The sequence below is a fragment of the Blastocystis sp. subtype 4 genome (genome assembly GCF_000743755.1).
Source record: "Blastocystis sp. subtype 4 strain WR1 chromosome Unknown seqid_0011, whole genome shotgun sequence".
Taxonomy (NCBI): domain Eukaryota; class Bigyra; order Opalinata; family Blastocystidae; genus Blastocystis; species Blastocystis sp. subtype 4.
Window position 1 is genome coordinate 17,878 of NW_014569536.1, and position 17,170 is coordinate 35,047.

Consider the following 17,170-nt stretch of genomic DNA (forward strand, 5'->3'; position numbering starts at 1 on the left):
GAATTGCTGATAAAATATGGTACAAATGCAAAAACAAACAGTCTTACGAAAAACCCATTTGCTGTGATACAAATTGTGTAAACCGTTCTGGGTGTGCTTCTGGATATCTACATCATATTACCAGTGCACAACTTACTGTTTGAGAGATGCCGAAGGAAGCGACTTTAATGCTTCAATCACAGTAGCAGGAGTTGCCTTGATCAAGTAATGTCCTGACTCCATAGCATCAGCAATTTCATGTTGATGGTTTCCCATCAACTGCTCATTCACTACGGCTATTAATTGTTTCTTGTGTCTTAACGTTCCTAGAATTGTTCCTGCGCCTACAATAATAGTTCTAAGAGAAGACTCACCAGCATGGCCGATAACGACGTCAATAGCATCGAAATAGGGTTCCAAAGAATCACAGTAATCAAATGAAACAATTGATATCTGGATTAAGAGTAGGAGAACAAACACCTACATTCAATTGTCTCAAAAACTCTTCAGAATACTTCCGTATCGATGAGCCATACTGAACGGTTATCCGGGAGTATCCTAAGGTTGATAGGGCTTCGGCAAAGGGTTTCGATGATATAACTTCAATCAAATCATCGAATCCAGTCGTTCCAACAGTGATCAAGATGGATTTACCCATGTTGGAAATCAATTGTGATTCTAGTATGGATCAAATTGTGGAATCCTTTGGATTTCGACTCTCGTATGGTTGTACTTAGTCATCAATCGTAGGGAGGATGGAGTTGCGTTGTTGAGGAAGGAAAACCCCTCATCCAAAGACGAAGCTATCAAATTTCTCCTAAATCGGAATATAAAAGAGTATGGAAGAGCAATCCTCCCTCCAAACCTGAATTCTGCCACAACAGTCCTAGAAGGAATATACTTACTTCAAGTGAGAGAAAGAATGATTGAAATTACGTTACAGGTAACTGTTGTGATAAATGTTGCTGCTCCCTCGATTAACCAAAATAGTAATATATTTCCTCGGCTATTGAAAATTCGACTTACTGATGGTGTTTCTACAGTATCTGCCATTGAATATGAGTCCATTCAACAATTGAGGTCGGTCATATTTCTTTTTGTCATTGCTAGTCTGAATACTGTTCCTGGAACCAAAGTATTGATAACGGATCCAGAGTTTTATAATGGCAGTATCCTTCTGCGTCCCCAACACATTAGGATTCTCGGTGGCGTTGTTCCAGAGCTTCATGAGGCGTGGAAAGCCCAAGAAATGATGGCCATGAAGAATCGCATCCGTTCCACCGTTCGTAATGCAGAGAGTCATCCTCCTAAGTTTGTGTCGTTTGAAGAATTTGTGAAGATGAAAAGACGAGGAATCACTCCATCCTACCAACAGTCGACAACCTCGGTATCTACACAATTAGAAGTCAAGAAGATTGAAGATCTCGACTTGACAGATATCCAAGGAAAGCGAAAGGAAGCATTAGCAGGAGTGGATGTGAAGGAAGCAGGGAAATGGGGCTCTAACAAACAAGTACTCTACAGTATCGTGATAATGATAATAGTCGGAATTGGCAAACAAGACAACAGAGTCTCGAACCAAACATCCTATGGAACAACCAAGGCATGCTGATAAACAACGAAGGCCCGCTTCTGTTGCTCCAGTGAAGATAGTTACGAAACGTAGTGCAAAGATTATTGATATGGACGTAAATGAGACAAGTCGAGGTAACGGTAATCGTTTTGGTTATTTGAAAGATTTGAGTTTTATGTTGAGTGAAGATAAGTCCATTTTCGCCTTATCTGCTGGGAATCAACTCTACGCATATTTGGTCGGTTCTCAGGTCATTGTTGGCTATTCACTTGATCTGTAGTTAGATCAAGAATCGTTCCAAGAAGTCAAGAATACTCTTTTAGGAGAGACCTATGAATTTGGAATTGCAAATGAAAATGGATCAGATAAGATTGTACGTTTTTGGCAAGAAATGAATGTCTAGGTAACAATTGAAGGAGACTTCATTATCCCTCCAGAGGATTTTGAGGTTCCAAAAGAGGAAACAAAAGTCCATCATGCGTTTTTCAAAAGAGGACCACGTGGGAGAGGAAGACAATCAAGAGGAATGCGTGGAAGAGGACGAAGGCCCCTAGCATCTCGAAAGAAAACCTAGTGCTGTTTGTTTGATATGAAATTATCCCTTGAGATACAAACTTGAAACCGATTCAACGTAACAGGGCGTTTCATTCAATTGGTGTGGTAAGCCACTCAATTTGCTCCTTCGTACCATATCTATGATGATCTTTCTGATTATATTCCTTCTTTGTGGTGTAACTAGTAATGAGTTGAAGAATGAACGGCTGTTTTTCTATCAGTCAAGTCATGGAGACTGGCATGCCAATCGGGGAGATTCTATTCTATCTGTAGTTAATAGCAACAATTATACAATGCAACACGGTTATGCGAATGCTGTTTTTGAAATGAGGGATTATGACATTGTTCTTCATCAGTATTCGTTTTTATCAAATCCAGATGAGGATGTTATGAGCACTAAGTTGATGAGTGACTCATTCAATAACTGTCCTTTGTTTGGAAAGAAAGTAGTTGTCGCAGTCTATCGTGTACAACATCGTAACGATGTAGAGGGTTGCGCATCGGTAGATACTGCATTTCGCTATCTTCAGTATCTTGATAGTCATCTTCGTCTGATCTCAGCCGGTCGTATTCGGATGGATTTGGAAACATCCGTCATTTCCAATATCTGTTGTCCTTGTTCGGAGAGTGAATGTTATGGACCCAACCAGTATGGGAACTTCATGAACAAAGTGATGGAGGCTTGCAAACCCCTGGATACCCGACTTGATATGCCTGTTATGACTCGGTTGTTTTTAAATGATGGCTTTGGTGGTTTTGCTGGTTTAGCCAGTTTAGGTTGGATTCATAGTTTCACCAATTTTGGGAATTACTGGGCCATCAATAATGTGAATAATGATCCAGATGAAGCCTGGAAATGGGATTATAATTTGAGTGTCATTGTTCATGAATTCGGACACACAATGGGATTTGGACATGCATCTTCTTCTGATCTTAGTACTATTGGTTTCTTAAAGGATTTTGTGAGTCCTGATAATTATGGTGATGGAGGGAGTGTGATGGGAGGTGGATCGAGTTGGGACACAATTGCTGGCCCAACTCATTACTACTATCGAATGAGTGTGGAATCGGTTGAACCCTTCTGGTTTAAGTTGGCCTCTGAACAGTCGCGAACACGAATTCGGCTATTTGCTTGGGATCATCCATATTCCAGACCATTCTTGGGTATCGAGAGTGCTTCACATGCTGATTCCGATATGATTTCTGGAATTCCATTTTCCAATAACACCTTAGCTTTTGAGTTCCCTTGGACACAATCCACAGTCTGTTCGACTGTTAGTTCGGATGTGTCTTTTGGCTCCTTCTTCCTCGAGTATCGAAGTAAGAAGGGTAAGCAGAATGGAGCTGGAAACCGTGGTGTACGAGTGATTCAAGGACGTGTGGAGAAGTCAGGGTTTGATCATACTCGACAGACAATGTTGAGTGCGAATACGGATGGTTTGAATGTGTGGGCAGATAGTGTGATTCCAGCAGGAGTACTCTGGGTGCCAGAACAGGCAGATGTTGGTACAATTGGAGTTCGAATTACCAAGATTCATTCAGTATCAGATACAGTAGAGGAGAGTCAATTGGATGATCCTGTTCAACCATTAGATTCGATTCCATTTGTGGAATTGGAAGTCTCATATGCCCCAGGGATTCGATACATTCCTCCTTTGCATCCAGATCCGCTTCCTCGATTCATGGTATCACCCAATTTGTATCACTGTGTGACAGATGAAGTGAATCGAGCCTTCACTTGTGAACTTGTTGGAGTGAATCATTTCTGGGTCTATTTGAAACCTTATGCCCATCGTGGTCATCCTCGTGTCTTCTCGCTTGATGGTAGCACTTATCTGGACTCTGCCGCTGCAGCTGTGGTCTCTTTCCCATCACGAGATCGTTCATCATTCCAATTCCGATATGGTGACTACACACGACATCAGTGGATTGTAACCGTCACCAGAGCCAATTCACCTGGAGCTGGTCATAACTGGCTGAATGCGAGACTCTTCAAACGAGATATCTCAGAATCAGACGATCAATTTGAACTAGTTGGATCCGGTTCTGTTTTTATTGCCAATGGAATCACAGGCGAGACCATTGAACTCGTTGATTTGTTTGGCTATCATGAACCAATTTCACTACCAAACGGTCGAAACTCAGTTTTATTCCTTCAGTCGTCTCATTCTCTTCCTGGATATTATGAAGCATTTATTCAGGGGAGAAATGGAGAGAATATGGTGTATTCTCAACGACTTGTGAATATGGTAATTACTCTTACAGAACCGCGGGTAGGAGTTTCATTATTGAATAGTGAAACAATTGCTTTGTCATCTGTTGAGATCCCAACGTCTCATTATACTCTTCCTACATTCTATAAGGCAAAAACCTTAGAAACGAATGAATGGTTGAATTTGATGCTGACAGAATGGACATTTGGTGACTATTTGTTAATTGATTTTGAAGACGCTCTTCCTCGTGATCTAACATTGATAATGGATACTGATAATGGAATTATATCATTGTCGTTGCGCCGATTAGCAACTCTTTCTCATATCTCTCTGAAACTGTCATATAAGCAGATGATTGACTTGGGTAGTTTCGATGGAATGATTCATCGAATCCAATTTAATAAGAGAGTTTCATTGTTAAGTGTACGTGTGATTCTGAAGAGTAATCCAGGTAATATTCAGTTCACACAGCAAAAAGGTCAAGATTTCTACAATATCGGAAGTACACGATTTAAAGGAGAGTATGATGGTTTCACCGGATTTGAGGCACATGAGTATGAATGTGAGTTTAATGGAAAGAAGTATACATTGAATGCTGATCGTGGTGATGAGTATGTTATAGGAATGAGAGATGTATCTCCTCTTCATACCTGGCAAAGGGTTTTGATTGGGATTGGAATTGGATTCTGTGTTCTTATTGTGATTGGGGTTCTATGGATGTGTGTTGTATGTTGTGGGAAGCGAAAAAGAAAGCAATTGGAAGTATCCAAGGCTCCAGTGAGAAAAGCCACATTGAATCCTTCATCTCCTAAGCAGAAGCCCATACCACCAAAGCCGGTGTCACCTCAACTCAAGCCATCTTCACCGAAGCAGGTGCCTTCGAAACCGTCCTCTCCTCAACTCAAGCCATCCTCACCAAAATCTCTTCCTTCGAAACCATCCTCACCAAAACCTCTTCCTTCGAAACCATCCTCTCCTCAGCTTAAACCATCCTCACCAAAACCTCTTCCTCCCAAGCCATCCTCTCCTCAACAAGTTCCTTCTAAATCCCAATTCACTCCTTCTCCAATTCCTTCACTTCCTCCTAAACCTTCCAAAACATCAAAGTTACCGGGTCCTCCTCCTGGCTCATGGAAAATGTAACACTAAGGGTAATAAGTCTGTTTCTTAAACAAACAGGAGAGTTACCACCACTCATTTCGCGCAACATTGTTGTAGCATACACACCTCGTGGTAACATAAATCCCAACTGCACACCTTCTTCTTTAACACAACATGTCAACTCCTTTGGCTTAGCTACAATCCTTCGATACGAACCATAGAGAATAAACTACACATGATTATATCTCTTCATATCTACAGGATTCTCTTCATTTCGTAAGTCTTTCATTTGCTTCCCTAGTAATCGTTCTAACCACATATCATAGTAATCACCCACTTCATTCTCAGGTAATTCTACTGTTGTTCTACTGTAAAACTTCTCTTCCAAAAACTACCCAAGTAATGGCAATACCACATTTTCAATTGAATCTGGAGTTGATGATACAATCACTTCATTCTCATGTTGTACTAAATCTCCAGGAATAATGGCATTGTTATACTTCTGAATTCGCCATTGTAGTATCACATTAAATAGATACGATTGAAATGACTTGACAAAAAAAGTCCCCATTTCCGTAGGTAACTCCTTTAAGACATCCAAACATCGCTTTCTCTCATCTTCAGTCAGATTCTCCTTCTTTACAAGATCTTCACAGCCATATCGACGCAATCCCTATATGACAAGTCATTCTTATCAATCACTCTCATGACTCGAAGCAATACATGAGATGATGCTGGAAGCATTCTTGCACTTGACTTTGCATCGCCTGTCTCCTGGAAATGGGTCAGAGCGGAATATTCACTCTTTCAATTATCCTTAGCAAATCAGATCCTACTGCAACGACTTGACTCGGAGTAAGTAAACACTGGAGGGCCTTTTGCCAATCACCTTTGACTAATAACTGACCGATTTTGACATTTGTCATTTCTGTAGCAGAATCTCCTCCAAATCGTTGATTTCCAAAATAGTTCACAAATCCGTCCTGTTCCAGACTGGGAATGATTCTCTCGATTTCATTCGATGGAACCGTAACCTGTCGAAGAGTGAGAAGAAATCGATTGCCCCATAGACGACCAATTTCTAAAGGGGATTTCACATACTTCAGTCCACCAATCTTGATTCCAGGCAATTCCTCAGCTGCTTTCAACAACCGATCAGGAGAAACACCCGATACAGTTCCAAACTGGTATGTAACTGCCTTCTTATCTTTGATTCCCGCAAATCCGAGTGCTCGTTCCGAAATCCCCAAAATCTCGGCCAAACGAATCCTTAGTCCCATCAATTCAGTATTGGTCTTTTTCAAGGTGAACTGAAGAATCAAAGGAATGTTCCTCCGTTTAGAGGGAGTTTGGAGGGATTTGGCATTTCGTTTCCTATTCGGATATATTGTTAAAATAATCTTGTTTTGAGATGTAGAGGTACGCACAAATGGATACTTTTGCTTGAAAAAGAGATGGAAGGAGCGGCGAGCATCCTTATCTTCCATAGCAGGTAAGGAAAACGTATGAGAAGACTCAGATTTGTCAATTCGCGAAGTAACTATGAAAGAGAGAATCTTCATTGCCGTCTCTACTCCGACCATGTCTGTTAGTGAATCCACATGATCATTCCGAGAGAGTTGAATCGATCCTGCTCGACTCCGAATTGAAATATGAGGATTGGTTAACTAATCCTCAAAAATGGCTTATATGAATACGCTAAGTTCTTCTAACACTTCAGGAGCAAGCTTCTTGTTATCAGGAATCGGCAGTGTTAACACATCCTTAAATCCATAACTCTTTGCTTTCTCCACAAAGATACCAATTTCTGCCTTCATATGATCGTCACAGATATAAAAACCAGAAGGGTGATTCTCTAGGACCTTTGGAGTCACATCTAAAACCGTTTCTAACTCTTCTTTTGGAGGATCAGGAATTGTCTGATCGCATTCACCGGCTTCTTCCAGATCCTCTGCAATCTCATGAACAATGAAATCTTCTGGTCTGATCATGACAATAGAATGAATTAATACAAGTCCTTTATCGAATACGTGAATGGAGGATACGAATGGATAAAAGAAGAAGAGTTATAGACTATTTCGGAGATAAAATCTTCCATTCTTGGGTACTTGACTGATTACACCTAAAGGAAAGATTTCTGACATAAACTTGAATAGTTATCAAATCCCCGTGGTTTCGTTTATTCGGTTGATACTTCACTTCTTTTCTTTTTATGAATTATTACCGTAGGTTATTCCATGGAGTATCCATAACAGCTGTAGGAAATAGTACGAATCATGGAGTCCAGAATGTGCAAAATATTTATCATTATGTCAATTCTTTTGTCATCGATATTCAAGGAAAGTTTGAAATAGAGGTAAAAGGCTGGAGAAAATGGAAATGGACAGCAGTTTACGGAGTTCTCAATGTATTTGTGTTATTAAAGTACAATTGTAGGAAGAGAACTTTATTGTCTACCTATCTGAGAGAAAAGGGATACCAAAATATCATTTTGAGGTGAACGATATCGACCGTGTTGAAAATGTTACAGCTTTGATTGGCAGATCACTTCTAGTATAATAAAGATGAATTAGGACTCTGTTTCCGAATGCGAAGTCATGGCGAAGGAAGTTCAGAGAAATCCGAATATCATGTTCGTTTTAAGGATGAAGATGAAGTGAATATGAGTTGTTTCTATAACCTCCAGAAGGAAGCCTGGCGTTCCCAGTTAGAACGTGCCATTTTACGTAGCTCAGCAGTAAGGGATTCCTTGGTAGCTGGAGACTCGACTATTCTGTCATTTCCCTCATTAGGAGGTCGAAGTCGTGCCTTTTCTGTATTCTATATTGATATGGACTAACAATGAAGGAAAACGCAAACATAATGACGTCTTCTTCTGATATGGATTCTTCATCTGTTTCTTCTTCAGATTCTATAGATTATGATTCTGATGACTTTCCATTATCTTGCCGTATATTCAACTCGTTCTTTTGATTGTAGATTCGTATGTTCCGAATTTTGCTTTTCTACACCAACGGACGGATGATCCATCTGGAATGGAGCCTTTTCATCACACCAATACAACTCGAAAGGTATCACTTACCACTGATGAAATCAATCAATGTATTTCTTCTTTAGATCCTTGACTCTAGTGACTCGTGAAGCTCTTGATGCTGTGAATGGATGTGATGATCTCTTTTCGGATGATGCTCCATTGCTGATTGAGGGCGGTTGTGCTGTTGGAATCTCCTTCCATGTTTATTCTTGTTTGCTTCCATCATCCTGTAGAATGTCAAACCACACAACGAAGATCGCATTTTCATCAACTCCAGAATTTGTGGGGAATTATGGTCTTCTACAGATTCGACGCCTTCTTATTCATTAAATGAAGAATCATTGATTCGTGTAGTTTCAGAACGACAAGTAAGCAGAATTCATCAATTGCTATGTAGTTGCAATGGAGCGAATACCAACGTGGTGTTGGAAAGGCGTTGTGTGCAATGTAATTTTTCATTCATTAGTCTGATATTCAGATTTGATGGACATGCTGGATCCAAGTGTTCTGATTGGTGTGAAAAGAATCTCTTGAATGTCTTTGTGGATTGTTATGATTCTTCTCTTTCAGATTCGTAGGCATTTTTGTCATGTCATGAATCTAGCCAACTTCTGACAACAGTGGTTTCTCATTTGGAACAAGGTCTGGAGTCATTATTATCCTCTGAAGAAGCCTCAACGTTAGGAGGTTGCACTTGTACAATTCTTTATCTGAATGACAATCATTACACCATTGTGAACCTAGGTGATACCCAGTATATGTAGTCCTCTTTCTCTCACTTTTTAGAGCTTATACAATCACTCAGGATACAATCTTTGAAATCACTCAGAAGCATGATGCTGTCTTGGATCAAGAACGAATTCATCAAGCAGGCGGTTGGGTTACTACTGTGTGTGAATCAACTCGTCCTCGACTGGGATCTGTGATGACAATTCCTACTGTCACTTCACCTCAATCCCCGCGGTTTTCGTCACCATCGAACACGTTTTCTCCTTTTACCAATTCGGATGTTTCTGCATCACCCATCGAATCTCTTCCTGTCGTACCCACAGGACCTCAGCGACACATACTTCATCGTTCGAGCACCTGTCGACACTACGTGAATGGAGAGCTCGAGGTTGCACGATCTCTTGGAGATTTCGGTTTTAAACTGAGCCATATTTGGGAGCGGAAATGGCGGTATCCTTCTGAATACAGAGAAAAGTTGGGAGTTGATGGTTTTAAGGCGAATGTGGTGGACAATGTCCCATTTGTCCAGTAGGAGAAGATGGTTGTATTGATAGGTAGAAGTGACGAACTGGGTAAAGACAATCGATATATTGTAATTGCAACAGATGGTTTGTGGGAGGTAATTAATCCCAAAGCATGTATGAAGATTATCATGAAATTGGCTTCAAAATATTCATTAGATGTGATTTGTCGTGTTCTTTTGTGGATTGCTGTAAAGAGAAAGAGTACTGACAACATTTCCATAATACTTGTTGATTTGATGTATTGTAATGCGCATTCTATGATTCTACGTAATTGATGCAGTCTATGGTGTTTGTTACTGATTCAGAATTCTTCCCGCCCAGTCTTGTATAGGACATATTTGGGCTTTTCGTCCTGTCCCGAATCTTTTTGTCAGACTTGTCTGTCGTATACAATGTACTATCGCAATTCCTCCCATAGTCTCTCTTTGATTCAGATTTTTCATTTGTAGGTAGAGATACATATTTTGCCGCGAATCCAACTAGTGATAGTTAGTTACTGTGGTTTCTCTTGATTTGTAGATAGTCTTACATATCCTGTATATGGAAACAGAGACTATATGTGTATAGAACAGAACAAACAGAGAAGAGGGATACGACGCTCAGTAGTTGTTGATTTATGTTATGAGTCAGTAGATGGATCATCGTCCTATTTCTTATTCTGCATTGATGTACGATATTCAATTTTCTGTATCCTGTAGGGATGACCCACCTCAGAGAGATTGGCCAGATCAATCACCATACTATGGTAGTGACTCATTAAATTGTATATTCATCACTGTTTCTCTAATTTCCAGTTATTCGTTCTTATGATTATCCTTATTCTCGTCAGGAAGCCTATTCTAATAGCCATCTTACCTCAGGAACCTATTATGAACCAAATAGTCGAAGTCGATCAGTAGCTCACACAACTGGTTACATTGGTGCTTGGGATCATTCTCCTCTAACTCCCTCAGACTCTGATATGAGTTTTCAATTTCCAGGACGTAGAATCTCTTTCTTCTTCTAATCGTTAGCCTTTCCTTCTTTTCACAGTACTGATTTATTGAAGTCATTCTAATCTCCCTTTGTGACTTGTAGAAATAACCTCTCGAATTCTTGGAGAGAAAGTTCTATGTTCGATCCCTACAGAACGAGTGAACAGTTTCATGATTATGACACTTCTCCAGATATCTGGCCTTCAAGTGGTGATATGAACACTTCTTGGACGCACTCATCTGTTATGAATCGTACATCCTCAGATGGTATCTGTGCTGAGAATTTGAGTTTTGCCTCTTCTCGTATGAAGTACCATGAGCCTTTTCATCCTTCATGGGATGATCGCTCGATGGACACAGCCTCTTTCACATATTCTCCTTATCCCCGTGATTCTGGTCATCCCTCATGGAATGGATCATCTGTCTCAGGGTATCGAGGTTCAAGTGGTGGGAGTTCAATAGGAGGGGCTCATATAGATGTGAGTAGATCATGGGGAGGAGATGGAATGGGAGGAATGACTGCATCAATGCTGGACTCATTGCCTGTGGGGGTGATTGATGGTTATATGACAGACTCAAAGCGAATGCTGGTATCAGAGGAGGATGTTCTGAAGGAGTTGATGGAACCTCTGAACCAGTCTTCGGTAGCTATGGAAGTGGTGAATGAATCTTATCACAATGATGAGTCGAAGGTCATGGAGTCATCATCCCAGCAATGTTTTGCTGAACCCACAGTGAAGGAAGAAGTGATATCGGAACCCTTCTCAAACAAATCCTTCATTCTCAAGGAGGGTCTTTCTCTCCGAAGTTATCAGATTCCAGCCCCTCTTACCAACACTCCTCCAATCATACGAGGTACATCCCAATTTCGGAAATTCAAACGGCAGCTGGATAATTTGATGGCAAATCGAACCTCTTTCTCTTCTGATGGATTCCTCCTCCAACTCCAGAATCTTACGGAAATCTACCCAACTTGTGGAATTCCATGGTTAGAATTGAGTTCAGCCCAACACATGGAAGGAGACCTTGAAGGAGCGTTAGGAACATTAACAAAGGGTTTGGCTTATCTTCCTACAAATGAGACTCTCCTTGAGAAGCGAATCAAATTAGCTGAACGAGTTCGAAACCCCATGATTGTCATAGAATCCACACTACAGTTGTTATCACTGAACACTTCTAGAGGGACTCGGAGTGGAATTGAGGGTATTATGACATTAGCAAAGATGAATCAAGTCTGTTATGCACTCTCTCTCTTCACTGAAGTCATTGACAGTGATATTCTCATAGAACCATCTTCATTATTGGACTACGTTCGATTTGTGGGTAAAATACGTGGTTGGAAAGAAAGTGAATATGAGTTCTGGAGACTTAAGACAGTACAACCAGAATACAGTTCAATATGGTTCTATGAACTCCAAATGAAGGAACAAAAACTAACCTATTTTTGGAATGGCAAAAGATTGAAGGATCGTTGTATGGGTCTTATCATTCTGAAGTTTTTAAAGGAGGCAGAAAACTATATCACTGGAGAATTGCTCTGGAAGGTTTTTTGTAATGCTGCTCAGGCTGAGATTAGGAGTTACACACATGTCCGAACTCTGGGTCGTCAGTGTGGAGTATGAAATGATCGTAGAATAATAGATAGAAAATCCAATATGATGATGCTGAGGAGCTGAAGGTAATGAAGGATCATCATGTTGATGTATAGGATTTGACGAAATGGATCTATTGGGTTCATTCGATCATAGCCTATTTCCTCATAAATAGCTTGAAGTGTTGTTCGGAGGCATACGCATGGAAGATTTGGATGATGTGTGCAAAAACAGAGCTTACTTTTGGCAATCGCATATTAGCAAAAAAGGTCATAATTTTCGCTTCTTATCAGATATAGTTCATGCTTCGTTCTGGTGAGTCTGTTCCCGAGAATCAGTATCTGCTGTATCTTCAAGATATAGCCAAGCTTTTGGAGGCAGCTGGTGACTTTGAAACAGCAACTTTGCCACTGAGTTGGGTCATTCATGAAACTCCCTTAGAATGGAAGCTGGTCTTAGATCTGATCCTGAAAGAGGTTGGTATGAAGAATGATTGACACATAGTTACGAAGAAATCATTCAAGTGCTTTGGCTCTGGGACTGGAAGCATTACGTCAGGTTCCTACAGCAGGTCGACTGTGGTCTGTTCTCATTCAGCTGGTTCATTAGTATGATCGTTCCAAGAGTCTAAACTGTAGTTACTTGGGTCCTCGAATGGCCTATCAAGCCTTCCTAGTGGGGTTGCAATACTCCCCAAAGTCAGGAGAGGTGTGGTGTGAAGGAGCTCGTGTGTTCATGAATCCGTGTTCATCTTTCTTTTCCATTCGCAATGCACAGATTGCACTTGAACTAGCTATCACATTCACACCTCAGTATGGCGATGTGTTCATTGAAGTAAGATAGGATTCTTGGTTGTGAATTCCAGGCTGTTCGTCTTCGTATGATTACCTCAGAATTGTTCCTTCGATTTGCTCATTCATCAGCTCCATTCTTCTTGTCCCATCTGTTGGCATCAATAGAATTCACTCCAATTATTCAGAAATGTATTTTTTCTGATCCTAATTATGGTGGCTGTTGGTTTACTATGAAACAGTTCCCTCTCAGCAATGCTGAAGGAGTAATTCGACGTTCAATTCTAAGTGTTGCTTATTATCTTGCTCAAGATGCAGACTTGTATTATCAAGCTATGAAGCGCGCTTCATTACGAAAGAATGGTTGTCAGGATCACTCGTATCTACTTGAAGGAATCCCGTTTGCTCGATGTGCTTTTGCCATTCCCCCATTATTTATTCCTCGTAGGGGACGCAGTACATCTACCGGAGAGCAGCTGAAGCTACTCTTTGGATCTAGTCAAATCGAAGGATAGCGCCTGTTTGTTCATACAATGACTCCACCCCAAGAGCGAAAACGGTTGTCTCAGCTCTCTTGGGACCGGGAAAAAGGTTTAGCAGTGTTAGAATTGAAAAAGCATGAGGTTTGGATGATCATCTTATTCTAGAGGATTATATATCCAGCAATTTGGATTTGCTATGAATAGTATAGAATATCTATATCCTGAGGATGTTTGTTTGCTCCTGGAAAAGAATGCTGTCGAGTTGATGGATTGTAAGTCTGAAGAGATAACTCAGGTATGTAAAGGATACTAGAATAATCAAATAGCGTATTTGTTCATTATCAGTTCCACAAGGGTTCGATTCGGTTCTTTACGCTGTGTATCGTGACCTACGACTTCATTCTTTCAAGGTGTATCGAATAGAACAGTATTCTAGTTGAGGGATTCGATTATTTAGTTTTCGTTCATTTCCTGCGCAAACACCATCCAAGGCTGATTTCTTTCATTGGATTGCATATTCTCCGTCAACTTTAGTTCATCGATCCCATCCTCCAGTTCCTGAATACTACGTTCATTGTATTCCGTACCTCTTGGTTTTCATATTTCATTGTAGATCATCTTCGTATGTTTCATCTCTTGAGGAGTGTAGGAATCTAATAGGACTTGCAAATGGTAGCAACGTCCTCGTAGCAGTGGTTACTGAGGATTTTTCGGTATCTTACTTTTTGCTTTCAGATGTCTCTTCAACTAGCAGTTCTGCTTATTGCAATTGATAAATTGTTTCCATAATGTCTATTTATCCTGACTGTTTGTTGAAATGCCAGTCTGTCAAAACGACGAAAAAACCGCACATTCGGCTAACAGTGATTTGTTTGATATATGAACAACGACTTGGATTGCATTGTATAAGCCATGACCTCCACTATTGTAGACTCTAGAACGGATTACTTGACAGGTAGCGATCTACTCCCTTTCTTAGGGAATATGAGACAGTTATGAGGAATTTTGTGTCGTCAAGACTTTCGTTAGGAAAGAAAGTTGATCTGCTCAAGAGTAATGAGGAATTATGGAAAAGTGACGTGTTTATGTTTTTCGTAGCTTGAATTGTTAATACTGTAGTTATGAACGGAAAGAGAATGTGAAATTTGTCCAGCAGATGTTTCTTGACATTTGGGACTATTACTTAAAGTTCTTAGAGAAGCCTGAGATATCCTGTGATTTGAATTTAATTCTGAGATTTTCTTGACGAAAGTCGTTGTCAGCAGATGTGGAATCTACGATTATGGACTTGATTATCCATATTATGTGTCGTCATGAATACAAACTTGAGTACTTGTGTAAGTTTGAGGATGCAAACTATATCGGCATCTCTCGACGAGGATGTAACATAACACAGACCTATCGGTGATTTTATTAACAATGTCTGATATGTAGACATCTGCTTGCGAAGTGTCGTAGTTTGTGTGAGAAGAAGATGAAATCACGGATATCGACGAGTGAGGAATGTGATTTCTGCGGTTGTACCTATGCGGTCAGTTTTCTTCGTGAGAAACAGTTCCAGAAGCCGGTTCTGAAAGCTATCCGAAGAGGTTTCTTAGAATGGTTTACCGTGACCAGTCAGATTAACTCATATCGAGGGATTCACTCAGTTCGATTAAATCGGTTGGTTTAAATAGTGCTGATGATAATTAGTTCGTTAAAGATGATTCTGAAGGAAATCACACAATACAACTTTCATGACTTCAATTGTACCAGTCTACAGGCCTATTTTGACAGATGCGAGGAAGAAAATGCTTCATATCATCAATCACTCAAAATGGAGGGTATTTTTGTCATTGAGAATTAAGGATCAGTGAAGCGAAAACCAACAGATATCTCTCTGCGAGGCATGTTATCTGTCTTGAATCGATCTCATTCTGCCCTGAGTTTGTCAGCAGAGAGAGGAACATCCTTATCGTTCTACAACAATGCTGTTCATTCAAATTCGGGACTAAATTTGGAATTCCAAACAAATGATCAATTATCAACAATTGTAGAGAATGAGCTGAATATGTTAACAGAATCGGGTCACCTATCATCAGAACATCCCCAATTCTCTCCGAATGGGTCTGATGATGAGAGTATTCGAAGTTATCGTCGTGAAAGTGTCTGTACTGTGGTGCCTGGGTTGACAGAGGATGCATCTGTGGAAGTGATTGATTGTCCTTCCTTTTGTGGGAGTCAGATGGAGTTGGGAGAGAGTGTAAGTGAGAATGAAGAACTTGATTTGATAGGATTCGGTTGGAAGTGTTTGTAAACCAGGAAATGCAGTTCGATTTGAAATGTTAAATCCAACTCTGTTTTTAATGCGAAGTATTGATGAATATGCAGAACGAATGTTAAGAATAACAAGTACAAAAGAGGAGGTATTTTTGTCATGACAAAAATCATAGATATAGTTAGATTGGTGTTCATTATTGTTACATAATGGGAACGTATACATTAGCTTTGTTAACTACTATCATCAATATGTTCATAGTATTGGGAAGGGTGATATTCTATGGAAAAATGTACCTGGATATAGTGAGATTTGTGTTACTGTTCCTTTGATGGTTATGGAATGTCGGTTTCAGGTATGTATGGTGAGATGTGCTGTTATGAGTCTCACTCAGTCAATCACTCCATCATTTTCATTCCACTCATTGAACTCTCACTCAGTTGACGATTACACTAATCCGAACTCATTCACTATCACTCCACTTCTCTAACACACCTTTCATAGAATCGCTCAATTAAGGAAGAGTCCTTCTTTCAGCAAGATTTCGCGTCTTTAGACCTGTCACTCTTCTATCCCGCCACTTGTTTCCGCTTGAAGAATGTGTCATCTGATTCTCATCCTATTCTCAAATCCATTCGTACATTGCCCAAATACAATCCTCATCTTGCATATCCATGTCTTCTAGCTGTATTTTTATCTTCCAATCTGAAGCTTCCCAAGGATGTGATAGCATATCTCGCTCGTTCCAAAGAGGTTATTCGATCTGCTCATCAGGCTGGATTATCATACTATCGGACTGCATTACAACGTCAACAGGATGACTGTCTTGTTTCTGATGTCCTCCAGGCTAATACTGCTAGTTCTGCGGGGAAACTGGAGGTTCATAGCAATCCCACGACACCTCGAACAGATTCGCCAACACTTCAACCCAGACAAAACAAATCAGTATCATTCTCCATCAAACGATCCTTATTGTCTTTGTGGAGTTCAGGAAGATCGCCTGCTGAGGCCTCTCCTCCATTATCAGTGACACCCGATGTATCGGATCCCCGCGGAAGTGATTTATCCTCGTGCGGATTCAATGAACAGGTGGAATACTCTCTCTTTAATTTGTCTCGTATTGTTTCTCTTCTCGCTTTACAATACTACGAAGTATTGAAAGTGGATCACCAGGAGGTGAGATTGATGCATGTTGATTACAATCAGATTCTCACTTGTGCCATTGCTACAATTTATGAGATTCCTACAATTGTTTCAAAAGGTGATTTTCACATTTTCATGAATACCGCCTTTTTTGGCAATTCCAAATATCTTCTCCGTTATGATGCCTCTGTGAAGCCAACACGTGTTCAATCCCCTTTCATCA

The 17,170-nt window shown here is 40.3% G+C and overlaps 7 protein-coding genes across 7 annotated transcripts; 5 read left to right on the top strand and 2 right to left on the bottom strand.

Annotated features, from left to right (window-relative positions):
- Positions 1-132: 132 nt before the first annotated feature.
- Positions 133-383, bottom strand: JH06_0141 (hypothetical protein; the record flags this gene model as incomplete). The annotated part of the gene is made up of 2 exons (XM_014674316.1): positions 133-305; positions 350-383. 2 exons carry the CDS (start codon positions 381-383, stop codon positions 133-135), a joined length of 207 nt encoding a protein of 68 aa, XP_014529802.1.
- A 518-nt stretch (positions 384-901) lies between these two features.
- Positions 902-2,126, top strand: JH06_0142 (hypothetical protein; the record flags this gene model as incomplete). The annotated part of the gene is made up of 6 exons (XM_014674317.1): positions 902-1,059; positions 1,090-1,492; positions 1,524-1,667; positions 1,746-1,802; positions 1,833-1,925; positions 1,956-2,126. The coding sequence occupies 6 exons, from the start codon at positions 902-904 to the stop codon at positions 2,124-2,126; spliced, it is 1,026 nt and encodes a 341-aa protein (XP_014529803.1).
- A 124-nt stretch (positions 2,127-2,250) lies between these two features.
- JH06_0143 (hypothetical protein) lies at positions 2,251-5,463 on the top strand (the record flags this gene model as incomplete). The annotated part of the gene is made up of 1 exon (XM_014674318.1): positions 2,251-5,463. The coding sequence occupies one exon, from the start codon at positions 2,251-2,253 to the stop codon at positions 5,461-5,463; it is 3,213 nt and encodes a 1,070-aa protein (XP_014529804.1).
- A 187-nt stretch (positions 5,464-5,650) lies between these two features.
- JH06_0144 (putative pseudouridine synthase) lies at positions 5,651-7,412 on the bottom strand (the record flags this gene model as incomplete). Its single annotated transcript, XM_014674319.1, has 5 exons — positions 5,651-5,786; positions 5,817-6,094; positions 6,145-6,225; positions 6,258-7,088; positions 7,119-7,412. 5 exons carry the CDS (start codon positions 7,410-7,412, stop codon positions 5,651-5,653), a joined length of 1,620 nt encoding a protein of 539 aa, XP_014529805.1.
- Positions 7,413-7,633: 221 nt separating this feature from the next.
- Positions 7,634-8,260, top strand: JH06_0145 (hypothetical protein; the record flags this gene model as incomplete). Its single annotated transcript, XM_014674320.1, has 3 exons — positions 7,634-7,828; positions 7,858-7,944; positions 7,976-8,260. 3 exons carry the CDS (start codon positions 7,634-7,636, stop codon positions 8,258-8,260), a joined length of 567 nt encoding a protein of 188 aa, XP_014529806.1.
- Positions 8,261-8,857: 597 nt separating this feature from the next.
- Positions 8,858-9,983, top strand: JH06_0146 (phosphatase; the record flags this gene model as incomplete). The annotated part of the gene is made up of 5 exons (XM_014674321.1): positions 8,858-8,895; positions 8,934-9,029; positions 9,060-9,209; positions 9,242-9,712; positions 9,743-9,983. The coding sequence occupies 5 exons, from the start codon at positions 8,858-8,860 to the stop codon at positions 9,981-9,983; spliced, it is 996 nt and encodes a 331-aa protein (XP_014529807.1).
- A 944-nt stretch (positions 9,984-10,927) lies between these two features.
- On the top strand, positions 10,928-13,580 carry JH06_0147 (hypothetical protein; the record flags this gene model as incomplete). Its single annotated transcript, XM_014674322.1, is given in 8 exon segments — positions 10,928-11,838; positions 11,863-12,298; positions 12,328-12,378; positions 12,391-12,543; positions 12,574-12,750; positions 12,779-12,882; positions 12,913-13,108; positions 13,140-13,580. The coding sequence occupies 8 exon segments, from the start codon at positions 10,928-10,930 to the stop codon at positions 13,578-13,580; spliced, it is 2,469 nt and encodes an 822-aa protein (XP_014529808.1).
- Between the last annotated feature and the right edge of the window lie 3,590 nt (positions 13,581-17,170).